This window comes from Salarias fasciatus, chromosome 8, assembly GCF_902148845.1.
Source record: "Salarias fasciatus chromosome 8, fSalaFa1.1, whole genome shotgun sequence".
Taxonomy (NCBI): Eukaryota; Metazoa; Chordata; class Actinopteri; order Blenniiformes; family Blenniidae; genus Salarias; species Salarias fasciatus.
In genome coordinates, this window is record NC_043752.1 from 9032603 (window position 1) to 9045558 (window position 12956).

At 50.5% G+C, this 12956-nt stretch overlaps 1 protein-coding gene across 7 annotated transcripts in view; it reads left to right on the forward strand.

Annotated features, from left to right (window-relative positions):
• mrtfab (myocardin related transcription factor Ab) overlaps nucleotides 1-11781 on the forward strand; it is a 33785-nt gene extending 22004 nt beyond the window's left edge. For 3 of the 7 annotated variants that reach the window (XM_030097676.1, XM_030097682.1, XM_030097678.1), the window contains 16 exons: nucleotides 2913-2968; nucleotides 3493-3568; nucleotides 4116-4277; nucleotides 4617-4780; nucleotides 4876-5010; nucleotides 5115-5183; nucleotides 5901-6085; nucleotides 6163-6337; nucleotides 6423-6812; nucleotides 6992-7930; nucleotides 8498-8704; nucleotides 8794-8886; nucleotides 9023-9163; nucleotides 9277-9369; nucleotides 10232-10295; nucleotides 10379-11781. In XM_030097676.1, the coding sequence (XP_029953536.1) occupies nucleotides 2913-2968; nucleotides 3493-3568; nucleotides 4116-4277; nucleotides 4617-4780; nucleotides 4876-5010; nucleotides 5115-5183; nucleotides 5901-6085; nucleotides 6163-6337; nucleotides 6423-6812; nucleotides 6992-7930; nucleotides 8498-8704; nucleotides 8794-8886; nucleotides 9023-9163; nucleotides 9277-9369; nucleotides 10232-10295; nucleotides 10379-10959 (3530 nt within the window). In that variant the 3' untranslated portion in view covers nucleotides 10960-11781. The remainder of the gene's footprint in view (nucleotides 1-2912; nucleotides 2969-3492; nucleotides 3569-4115; nucleotides 4278-4616; nucleotides 4781-4875; nucleotides 5011-5114; nucleotides 5184-5900; nucleotides 6086-6162; nucleotides 6338-6422; nucleotides 6813-6991; nucleotides 7931-8497; nucleotides 8705-8793; nucleotides 8887-9022; nucleotides 9164-9276; nucleotides 9370-10231; nucleotides 10296-10378) is intronic. The other 4 variants (XM_030097679.1, XM_030097681.1, XM_030097677.1 and 1 more) reach the window with 3 other exon arrangements.
• The last annotated feature ends 1175 nt before the right edge of the window (nucleotides 11782-12956 follow it).

Here is a 12956-nt window from a genome sequence, read left to right on the forward strand (position 1 = left end):
CGGAGATGGTTGAGTTTACAAAAAGGCCGGCCGCAGCCACGTAACTGGAAACAAGAAGAAAAATGTGTTGAAACCACAGTGGTGTGAACCTCACAGCATCCCGATCTTACATTGAAATTACCAGCAGATGTTTGTGTTTTTGACCGAGCGAAAGAGTGAAGTTTAAAATCTCCCAAACTCTTGAGCAGAACCCAAGCAACGACTGAAATAATCCTTAATCCAGCTTTTATTTAAGAAAGTTAATGCAGATTTCCTCTTAACTAGATTTTCCCGACAGACTGGCGAGTGCAAAGGCACAGTACACTTTGGAGAGGTCACATCTTACCTAGTGACTCCATGTCGCAGGGCATCAAACCACCAACTCCTCGCCATAAAACCTACGAGTCATCAGTGTCGCTTGTTATCTTGGAATGAAGATACAAGCTGCAGGATCAAGACGGGGACTCAGGGAAACGTCCTCCGCAGATGTAGATTAGTTACTCGATTACTTGCCAAATGAGTTGTCCTGAAGGGCCACTTTAAAAACAAAGGCTTCTTTGTGGAGCCGAGCTCGGTGCTCATCAGTTAAATCATCAGTATTTCCCACAGCTCAATAAAGATGTTAAAAGCTCATCAGGCCTGACTTTTCTTCCATCAGCTGATATTCCTGAAGGATAAATGAGAACAAACTGCTTGCACTGAGGGAAATAAAACAAAATGGCATCAAGGATAACGTGTAATTCCTCCTTGAACTCACGCAGGCTGGTCGGTGAAGAGTGACTGGCTTTGTTGTTGAAACTGTTTGACTGTGGTGAAAACGTCGATCAGCTGACGCTATTGGCCCTTACTGAAACCCGTCCTTCAGAGAATCAGCAGGCAAATCAGCTCCTGGTGCCTCTCACCTGTTTCATTCTGCTTAACAAATTGAGAATGCACGACTGCGGGAAGGGAAGGAGCCGCTTTAGCATCGAGCGCTGACAGCGTTTCACTGTCAAGCTGCTTCTCTGTGCAGACAAAAAGAAATAAAAATACACGCGAGCCTGCAAACCTTTGAACACAAGGCCATTCCTTTGAGGCGCAGTGAAGCAGAGCAAAGGCCGTTTTACATGTCAAGACCCACAGCTGACAAAAAAACAACAAAAATAGAAAGCTGCTTCACCAGTTTTAGTTTTGTTCGAATCTTTTGCGTGCGACAATGGCGTGAACACGCTCTCTCCCTCGTGCAGAAGAGACGAGAGGAGCTGGGAACTGAGACAGGGTCAGTTTCTACTGTGCAACCAAATCCTCACACTGGTTTTGCAGCCGAAGGCGGTGTGAATGAGCAACTTTCCACCTCCCGTCTGTCAGGAAACACTGGGTTTTTGAGCCAGGCACTTCACTTTCGAAAACAGAAAATCATCACCGTTTTCCTGAAGTTCCAGACTTCTCTCGAGCATTTCTTAATCTTTTCATTTTTGCTTGATTTCTGTTCCCTGCTAAAGTTGGCCAGTGCAAGACGGGAGTATCTTCACAGGGTCAGAGCCGTGGGTTGTGGAGTTTTAGAGAAGGTCATACTCACACAGCGTTGTGCCCACTTACAAAAACAGATTTGCAAATCTTGTGGAGTACCAATAGATTTCAGTTCCTTTTTTACTTGTTCGGATAATGTCAAAAGAGTCAGATGTCTACCGGCGCATGAACCTACTCATGTTGTCAGTTTCTATTATTTTAGATGGTCTGTGTCGGCTTACAGATAACATGAGAAGAGAAGAACTCATAATAGACTAATGAATAAGTTAATTCTTCATCAAAAACAATGTGGACACAATGTACGAACAGGACGCTCATCCAATTTCACCAAATGTGTGTGTGAGCAGCTGGTAGAGGAGCTATCAGGACGGGGTTTGATGCAGTTTTATTGTGGGACAACTGGTCTGTAGATCTGCTTCAAATGACGAGATTACCACCAGAGGAATGCCCCCCACCTGTCCACCCTGTCAGCTGTGGCACACATACACTCAATGCTCGGCTGTAACCACACACACACACACACACACACACACACACACACACACACACACACACACACACACACACACACACACACACACGGCAGTGGATTTCACATGATCTTGACCAATCAGACAATCTGTCCTCGTTACAGCATAACCGCCACCGTCCTCCCAATATCCTTCCGTAATACGAACTGGAAGTCATCGTTTGTCTGAAAATGTCTCTTTGGAGTCAAATGATGTCAAACTGGAAGAATATTAAACATTCTTCATATGTGCTGAAACACCTAAAAGAAAGAGAGAGTAAAGTTTGTTGAACTTCTCCATCTTGATTCTCATCACTCAGCTGCATTAAGAACAATATGTATAAGATCTGAATTATATCTAAATATTGAAATATGACATACATTCCAGAAATCTATGGGTGTGCAGGTTTTTTGACATACATCGTCACTGGCTGATTATATACAAAGTGCAACTATTTTGTATTTTCTCACAGAAATACCACAGACTTTCACACAACCCACCCATGTTCAGCAGGTTCTCTACAAGCAGTCGCAGCTCAGAATGAACATGTTTTTACACCGAGTCTGTCCATCCTTCCTCCATTCCAAGAGTTGAAAGAATTGTTTCTTTCTATCTTTGTGGAGCTTTGTTGGTTGACAGTCCGAAAACGAACCGTGTGCAAGCAGCTACATCCTGTACGTGAACGCTGAGGCTGAAGCACCGACTGGGTGTAATTTGACATCGGCTTCACCGCCCTAATCGAAAGGCTCGTCAGCCCGCTGCTCCGTTATCTGAGCGGTGTAGAAGAAGAGCTCCTCTGACCTTCCGCTTCCAGCCTGTCCGCTGCTGTAGACACTTTGCTGAGAGGAGCATCACGGCTCCCATCAGAATCCGTCTGAGCTGCATTCACCCCCCCACCCCTCCCTCTCCTTGCAGCACTGAAGAGCCCGGCAGCCTTTCACGAACAGCGGAGGAGTCTGGAGCGAGCGCGGGTGAGTGTTAAGAGGGATACGCTCTCTCTGGAGGAGCACGATGCTTCTGCAGACATCCGAATCTCCCAGTGCACTGAGTGCTTACTCGACACAGCATGAGCAACATGTTATTTAAATGCTCAAGTGTCGAATGAGCTGTCAACGTCAACATGCTTTATTACGCAAGATTTGGAATATGATGCATCATATCGTTATTGGGCAATTGTTTGAAGATCTGCAGTAGTAATACAGTTGTTATTAGTTACACCTGTTATTTTTTTGTGTGTTTTTGGTTTTTTTAGAGGTTTATTACAAAGTGACTTGTGCAGCATACAACAAAAGAACTTTCCCCCCTAAAAGACATGGAAAAAAAAGTATAGTAGTATTGCTGAAAGACAGACTGTGAATGCAGAAGTTAGTGAGTTTGCTGGTTCCAGTATAATTATTCTACGAATAATTTTGCCACCTTCATGCATGAGGTGGCGGCAGTGTGTCGTGTGTTTTTATTGTTTTTCATTCTCTTCCCCCTATCCTTCGCCCACCAGACCGAGGACTACCTGAAGAGGAAGATCCGGTGTCGCCCGGAGCGCTCGGAGCTGGTCAGGATGCACATCCTGGAGGGTGAGTTTCAACACTCAGGTTTACTGCTGCGTCAGGAGTCGTTTACGTGACGTCGATGAGTGAAAATGCAAAAAACTTTCACCGCATTTTTGGTGCTTTTGGTGGACAGAGCCACTGAAAACACAACTTTCTGAATTCACATGAAACCTCTGCGAAAAGAAGCAAAATGTGAAGAAAATGGAGCCCTTTGCTTCCAGTAAAGCTGAAACTGTTATTTTTCCTTATTTTGAGGAGTTCAGTCAGCACTGTGAAATCAGTTTGTAATGAAAAGTTTTCCACACAAGGCTTTTCCAATGCGAACTGTAATCTGCAGTTACGTGTGATTTCTTGCGGGTGAAATCAGTGTGCGGGTTTGGGTACTGTCTGTTCTTCAGCAAACTTCCTCTGAGGCCCTTCTGAGTAGATCCACAGAAACGGGCACTCTTTTTTTTTTTTTTTTTTTTTTTTAAAGGGCGCAACAGTGTTTGCAGACCTCACTTCCACATTAGAATAAAAAGCTCTTCACCATTCCGTTCGCTTCCTTGACGTCTCGCCGCGTCCCCCACAGAGACGTCGGCGGAGCCGTCCCTGCAAGCCAAGCAGCTGCAGCTCAAGCGGGCGCGCCTGGCGGACGACCTCAACGACAAGATCTCCCACCGGCCGGGTCCCATCGAGCTGGTGCACAAGAACATCCTGTCCGTCGGCGTCCCACCGCAGCACTCGCCCCTGGGTAAGAACGATCAAGTTAAAGACCGGCCTCAGTCAGCCTCGGTCGCCGCTGCAGTTTCAACATCTGGCCGGCAACCGTCACGCCCGTTAAGAGCGGGCCGAGCGAGCGCTCCGGAGGTTACACAGCGGCTTCGTTTGGACACGGTCCTGTTTTGAAACGTGAGACACAGAACATACACGGTTGTATAACTTCTCTAAAATTAGTCACTGCGGATTGCTAAACAGCGGCGACTTCGTTTGACTGTTGCACGGAGACCAAGCTGCTGTTCCGTCTGACCCGGAAGGTTCCCACGTCCGTGTGGCGTTTGAAAGTGTTTGAAACGTTTCTGCTCCGTCACAGACTCGCCGAAGGGAGCCGGAGGAGAGAGTTCGTCTTTAGACGAGGACAGCAGCGACGCGCTCTCGCCCGATCAGCTGACCAATCACGACTCTCCGCTCAGTGCCGTCCCCCAGCTGTCCCCCTCCGACGTGCTGTCCCCGGGCGGGGACATTTCACCCACACAGGTATGACGGCGGCGTGCGACGACGCTCGGATTCCACAGCAGAGTGGATGAGTAGAAACGCGAGCGCAGTTAACTCGGGTGTCGTCTGCTCATCAGTTCCTCACGCAGCCCCCTCCGCCGCCTCCCCCGCCGCCGCCGCCACTCCCACAATTCAACGGTTCAGACTCCTCTCCTCTCCCCAAAATGACAAATGGGACAATTTTGACCTCCCGGCCTCCTGGACAGGTCAAGGTGAGCTGATTTTTTTTCTTTTTTTTTTAACGAGACCCTCCATAGTTTCCTGATCTGTATTTGGAGCAGACCTAACCTCGTTCCTCACGACCTCCTGTCTGCAGTCTCAGGCTAAGACGAGTTCGGACCGTCCTCCGCACAGATCGAAGAAAGCAAAGGACAACAAACCCAAGGTCAGACACGTCCGCCTCTCATTTCCATCTCAGCCCGCACCGACACCGGATTTACTGCTTCGACTGTGAGCGCGCATAAATTATGAAGCACCGCGCCACGAAGGCAGTTGTCACCATCGCTTTTCAACAGCACTTTAGTTTTAAAGTATTTAGATTGCCCCCAATGCATATTCAGAAACAAAGGCTTTTTTAAATGTTTCTTCTTTTAAAATTGAACGCTAGTACCCGTTCCCCTCTGTCATGTCACTTTCAGGTTTTTTTCTGACATTTGAGAATCATATCAGGAGAAATCTGGACTAAAAGAGGAACAGATACAGTGAAGCTTCATTGTCGTCAGACCAGAATAATGGAAGTCGTTGTTATTCATGTTTTTAGTATGATTTCTATATTTACAGACTGAGTTCACTTCACTCTTATTCCATGAAGAAGCCGTTAAGTCCTGCTGTTTAAGTCTGGCCCCTTCTGAATTTGGACGTGCTGTGATTTTGTCTTGTCGGTGTGCATTTTAATACTCAGCATTTTAATTTACTTGGCGGTTCTTGGAAACAATGGCTCCGTCTGTAAAGCACTCACTCCACCTCTGGCCCTTAAAGCGGAGGCTCCAGGGCTTAATGCATTTTGAATGCCTGTCATTAACTCGCGTAAACCGAGGCAGGATAAAACCCTTCATCCTGGCGGCTCAAGTCACCTCTGAACCTCTCCTCCGTCCGGCTGCAGGTGAAGAAGCTGAAGTACCACCAGTACATCCCTCCGGACCAGAAGGCCGACAAGGAGCGCCCGCCCGCGATGGACTCGTCCTACGCCAAGCTGCTGCAGCAGCAGCAGCTCTTCCTGCAGCTGCAGATCCTCAGCCAGCAGCAGCAGCACTACAACTACCACACCATCCTGCCCGCCCCGCCCAAGTGAGCGTCGAGCGCGTGGGCCTCATCGCACAAACCAACCGGCTTACTGATCGCACCTGTCCGCTTTGTCTTTCCAGGCCGCAAACGGATCAGGCGCCCGCCGCCAACTCGGGTCCCTCGCCGTCGCGCAGCATCCACTCCGCCAGCGCCCCCGCCACCCCCGCCGGGCAGAGCGGAGCTGCCCGCCAGAGCCAGGCGGCCCCGGGAGGAGCCAAGCCGGCCGCCCTGCCGGCCAACCTGGACGAGTTCAAGGTATAGTCCAGCCCGGCCTCGTTTCTCCTCACACGTTGAGTCAGCTGCGGCGGTTTGAGGATCGACGCGGTTTCTCATCCTCCAGGTCGCCGAGTTGAAACAAGAACTGAAATTGCGTGGCTTGACCGTTTCGGGCACCAAGAACGACCTCCTCGAGAGGCTCCGCAACTACCAAGAGCAAAATGGCGGCATGGCAGCGATAGTGAGGAACGGAACGGGTCAGCCGGGCGCCGCTGTTGCCGCCGTCGGCATCAGCACATCTCCTCCGGCCACAGTTCCGGGACACGACCAGCAGCCGGCCGAGAGCGGCTTCAAGCTGGCGCTGTCCTCGTTGGCTCAGGCGGTGCCGGGCCGGGTGATGCGGTTTGGAAGCACCAGCTCCAGCCCCCCGGTGTCACCGACGCCGTCCGAGAGGTCATTGGCCGGGATGAGCCCCGACGAAACCAGCTGCAGCGGAGACATGTTTGGAGAGATGGTGAGAACCACGTGTTAAAGCCTTCGATAAAGTTCCTGTTTCTCTGAATCAGAGGACCAACTCAGGGGTTTTTGATTTGGAAACGTGTTATATTTTGGTCATATGCATATCAGACTTGTGTTTTCAGTTCTGAATGTTCAGAATTTTAACCTGCCGCTGTCATTTTTCTCTTTGTCCAGGTGAGCTCTCCCCTGACTCAGCTCACCCTCCACCCGTCTCCTCAGCAGCCCACCGGCGCCTCCCCTCTCTCACAGCCGCTCTCTGCGGTGAAAGAGGAGAGCCAGAGCTCCTGCGGTCTGTCCCAGCCTTCGCCGGCGGCCGTCCAGGCCGCAGAGCCGCCGTCCGGAGTGGCCATGGACACGTCCTGCATGGACAAAGACCAGATGCTCCAAGAGAAAGACAAGCAGATCGAGGAGCTGACGAAAATGCTGAGGCAGAAGCAGAGGCTGGTGGAGACCCTCAGGTCCCAGCTGGAGCAGGGCAAGGCGGGGGGTGGCGTGGTGGTGAAGAAGGAAGGAAGTGAGAAAAGCAGGACGTCCTCGGAGGTGAAGCTTCAGACGCTGATAAAAGCCTCGGCTGTTCAGCCTGCGTCGCTCCCTAACACCATCGTGCTGACGGTGAAGAAAGAGGCCGAGCCCGAGGAGGACATGGAGGGAGTAACGGAGGAGACCCCGGCGAAGAAGGCGGCCCAGCCGATGCAGTGCTCCCAGGAGACCCTGCTCAGGCTGCAGCAGATCCACCGGCTGCAGGTTCAGCAAGCCGAACAGCAGAAGCAGCAGCCGCAGAAAGTCTCAGAGGCCAAGGTGGCGCCTCAAAAACAGCAGCAGCAGCAGCAGCAGAAGAAGGACGCCCAGATCCTGCTGCAGCAGCAGCAGCAGCTGCAGCAGCTCATCATCCAGCAGACCCAGCAGAAGCAGCTGCAGGCGCAGCAGAAGCTGGCCCAGCTGAAACAGAGGCCGGCCCAGCTTCAGCAGAAGAGCCCTGTCCAGCTCAAGCAGATCCAAGTGCAGATTCAGAACCAGGCCAGTCTGAAGCCCGCGGCAAACCCGACCCAGCAGAGGAAGCAGCAGAGGCAGCAGCTGAAGCAGCAGCAGCCGGCGGCCGCCACCACGCAACAGGTAACCAGAACAGGAGACCATGAGAACTGGAGATCAGTCACTAGAAGGAAGGAAGTGGCGGGTCATCTGTGCAGCTATCAGACAAGAATATTGCTCTATTGATCAACCTCAAGGTGCTTTTTTGAGTTCTTCTCCTAAATTAAGAAAATTAATGGTTTGCAAAGAGGCCCTTCATAATTATAACTGTGATACGACTGACGGAGCAAAATCACTCTCACGCCCACGAGCAATTTAAAGTTACAACGCTGCAGAGGAAGAAAAAGCAATTCAAATAGGGAAATAAATGTAAAAACTAATATCCTAGTCATCATTATCTTATATGTGTGTTTAATAGGTGAAGAATTATCAATCATTAAAACAAAAGACAAGCTAAACGAGCTAAAAAGTTTTATAAAATGTCTATATTCAAAATAATCTAGAGCAAAACTAAATAGTAATCCCTCAGGGCATGCTGGAGCTCCTCCATGCTTCATCAGTCTTCTTCTAGCATGTTTTCTGCTGATAGAGGAAGATAATCAGCCTCATGCGGGGCCAATAGTGACACCTGCTGTCCTCCTCCGTCTCCAGGTGACTCCGGTCATCATCAACCAGCAGAACGGCTCTTCCCTCCACACCCAGGCCATCTCTTTAGACCTGCTGAAGGCCAACGGCACGCCCACCCTGGTGACCGACAGCAACGGGAACCACTACCTGATCGCTCTCACCAGCCACGCGCCGGACGGGCAGAACGGAGTGTCCTCATTGGCCAAAACCAACGGGCGAATCACCCTGCAGGTGTGGACCGCAGCGGCTGTTCTGAAGCTAAAGTGTAAAACAGAATCTTCATCTGCTGTTTTTTTGTGGTGTTTTTTTTTTTTTTTAAGAGGTTGCAGTCAACGCCCAGTAAACTCCCCAGCACTGTCAGCCAATCCAAAGAGCAGCCGGAGGCCGAGCCGGTGAAGCAGCCAGTGAAAAAGGTACGACACAATCTCTCACCAAGTTCCCCAGTTTTTACTCTTGTAGTTGTTTCATTCTGCCACAAGGGGTCACCATGTGAGAATAAAAAGAAAAGAAAGGACGGATTTTGAAATATTTGCCCCTCTCCTCCATCAGGGCCAGAAACCGGGGCTCCACCTGGACACAAACGGCGCCCCCCCGCCCGGCCAGTCGGCCACCGCTCCGCCCAGCCTGCAGCCGTTCTTCGATGACGCCTCGGACGCCGAAAGCCAAAGCAGCTTGATTTCGTCCCTGAAGGTGACTCCCGGCGAGCCGTCCTCTCCCCTGCCACCTCCGCCCGCCACACATTAAACTCTCTCCTTGTTTCTTCTCTTCTCTCGTTTCCACCTCTTCATCACGCCACCCGGCAGAGAGAGGAGGTGTGTCCGCCGTACGACCGGCACACGCTCTTCACCCCTCCCTCTCCCAAACCCACCACCTCCCCTCCTCCTCAGCGCTCCACAGTACGTCCTCCAGCGCCTCCTCTCTCTCCACCCCTCCTGCAGTATCGATCTGCTTCTTCTCTCTGCCTGTGCCTCCATTCTCCATCTGCTCCTCTGACTTCTGCTGTGTGTTTATTCCTGATGAGCTGAATTCCCAGAATGCATTGCATGGCTGTAGCCATGCTGCTTTCAGATTGAGAATTCAAATCAATTCATTGATTTATTTCTTATTTAAATGCATTTGTGTCCGTATTCATCAGGCTGATGAATGAATGAAATCATACAAAACGAAGGATTTTTACTGTTGTTAAGAATAGAAATGAAATCATGAGTCAAGAGAAAAGGAAAAAGTTTTATGGATTTTAATGGATTGTTTGACAGTATTGAGTACATAGCAGTGTTAAAAATGAAGATTAGATTATTAAACGATGGAGAAATTAGAGAAACCTGTAGTTTGAAAAAAAACTATGCTGAGAATGAAAATATTGATAGAAAAAGTTAAGAAAACGAATTAGTTTAAAATATGCTAAGAATATAATTTTTTCATGTGAAATAAGAAAAATGTTCTAAAAAATGTCAAATAACTAAACATTAAGGGACAAAGCAGAATAAAATAATATAAAAATTATATTTAAAATAAATTTTGGGGAAAAAAATGCTGGGAACAAGTTAAAAAAAATTAAAAATATTTTCATTTGTATTAAATTTCAAAGACAAAATGATAAATGAACAACCAGTTTTGAGGAAATGAAGACGAAAAGAAAACAGAACAAAGTGAGCGTGCGTGCGTGCGTGCGTGCGTGCGTGCGTGCGTGCTGGGTGACACTGTGCACAGTCTCGGGTGTTGCTGCTGGACAGCAGAGCTGAAGCGTTTGTCTGTCAGCAGGAGAACGGGGTGAACAGCCAGCAGATGGACGACCTGTTCGACATCCTGCTGAAGAGCGGAGGTAACGCAGCGCTGACCCGGTCGGACCGAGCTCGGTGTGTTTCCCGTCTCACGCCTTTCACTTTCTTCTCCGTCTCTTCCCAGAAATCCCCGGCTTCAAGGCCAACCCGGACCCCTCCCTCGCCCCGCTTCACTCGGACCCCCCCTCCCCGTCAGCCGCCACGTCCCCCCTCCACCTCTCCCCCCCCACGCCCACGGAGCCCCTCGTGTCCCCGCAGCCCGCCGTGCCGTCGCCCTGCGTGGACGGCGGGCGACTGGAGGACTTCCTGGAGGGCTCGACGGCCCCCCCGCTGCTGGGCATGGACCCCAACGGCGGCCTGGCGCTGTTCGACGACCTCCACAGCCAGATGCTGAGCGCGCCCAGCATCCTGGACCACCCCCCCTCCCCCATGGACACGTCCGACCTGGGCTTCTCAGAGGGGGTGGACTTCGGCGACCCCGCCCTGGACAGCATGGACTGGCTGGACATCTCCATGGTGGGGAGCGGCGGCGGAGGGGGCGGGAGCGCCGGCGGCGGGAGAGGAGGGGGGAGCGGAGGCGGGGGCGGGGCCGGAGACGGGGGCACGAGTCTGGGCCCGCTGGCGCCGCACACGCCGCCCAGCGTCTTCTCGGCCGACTTCCTGGACAGCACGGACCTGCAGCTGCACTGGGAGTCGTGTCTGTAGCCGGCGCGCTCGCGCTCACACGCACACGCGGTCGCTCACACTGTGTACAGGCTCTGTCTTCAATCACTGCACAGATACCTTCACCGGCACATGCAGTCGCACGCACACTCGCATTCACTTCACCCCGTCTTCGGCTGTTACTGCGGACCGGGCCGGCGGACAGAGACGCAGGAGACGCAGGAGCTCGTTTCATACAAAGGACTTGAACGTGGTGGAACTGAAGTGGACTTCTTGAATTTAGCTCGTCCCAGCCGACTGCTTCTCGCCCGTTTTCCTCTGTCCCGGCCCGCGTTACATAACCGGGGTCAGTCACTAGCTGTAGGTCACCAAAACATATTTCGGTCCGACTGGTTCGAGTCCCTCTCGGGCTCGAGTGTCAGTGCCTCCTGAACTTTGCACTTATGCTGAATCTGATTGGTTTAAAGGAGGGCGTTCAGGTCCCCGGCCCCATCTCGGTGTGTGTTGGAGAGAAACAAAGGCAGCTGTGGCCGGCCTCAACACCACAACCTGAACCCCGCCCGCACTAGTCATGAAAAAAAAAAAAAAAACAAACCTTCACTGGTTGAGTGTTGCTGTTGAAATGAACCATATCAGTGGCAACAGTTTGAATAGAAGCCTTATTGGAGGCTGCGTATTATTGGTAACATTATGGTAGACCACTATGTATTGCTGTATATGGGGTGTATATTATCGATTGTCCATATGACTATTTTTCTTTGCTGGCTGCTTTTGAGTTGAGCCCGCCAGCGGGGAACACGGGCTGAGGGCGGGGCTTCCAAAACACTTGGACCTTGTCTTTTTTTTTTTAAAAAAGAAAATAAAAAAATAAATATACTGTAAAAACAACAAAAAACATGTCTGGTTTCTTTTATGGCACAATAACATAATGAAAATATCACAAACGTCTGAACAGCAGCAGTTTGATCTGGTTATGCACAGAGTGAACTGGGTTGAAGTTGTTCTGGTTGTTCAGAGAATAGCCACAAGATGGCGCCATTGTAAGGAAAACGACTGATTTTTACCTACAAAAATGCTGTTTCTCTCCTGAGAGTTGGACATTTTACCACATTTTAGAGCTTTTCAAAGATCAGAATAACAGGAACAGCTGGAATTGAGTCAAGCATGCTTGATTTAGAAGCACAAAGAAAGGATGTGAGCAGGCTACGCTAATGGTGGTTATGGAAATTGTGAAACTGCGGTGTCAAATCCCCCTCACACTCTCAGGTTCTCGCCCATGCACGGAGCAGATTCAAGTCCTGAGGCCACGACGCTGACTAAGCGCAGTGAGCTCCAGCGGGCTGAAGATCTCCTCTGTGTTAAACACCCCACTGACAGCAGCCACGCAGGATCTTTAATCACTCCTGCTCTGATCATGTTCAGAATGCCCACTGCTTGAAGAACAAATTAAACATGGTGCTTGTTTAAAATCGGGTCGTCGGGGTCAAAAGGAGCTCGAATGGATCCAGTTTGAAGCAAATTAACCGTTCAGTTGTAACTCTGTCCAAAAAGTCCCAGTGAAGCCAAACCCAGGGACACACGGCGAGCGTTTGTTTCAAGCTCCACAGTGTGTGACCCGGAGAGTGCAGAAGTTTCTCGGCCTCCGTCTTTTGGCGCGGGGCGGCGTGATGTGAGAGGAGCAGTCAGGTTACGGGGATCCTGCTGCGGCTGCCGAGCCTTTGATAGCAGACGATGTGAAGGCTGACATTTGCGCGGACGGGCGATGGGGGAGCCGGAGAGAGGGATCAGTGAGGAAAGTGGGAGGCAGAAACGGAGGGGAGGAGAGTTTTGTTCTTACACCTGCTGGTTTGAAAGGTGTCAGCAGTAGAGCGGCGGAGCTGTGCACATTAAACACTCACTGTGAGCAAGAAAACTGAATGCACAGCCGTCTTATTCTGTTCCACTGTCAACTCACTTGAAATAATGGTTGGATGCAATTTGTGATGAAACACAGGACTGTCTAAAAGAGCATAAGCACAGATGAACATCAAACTACTGTA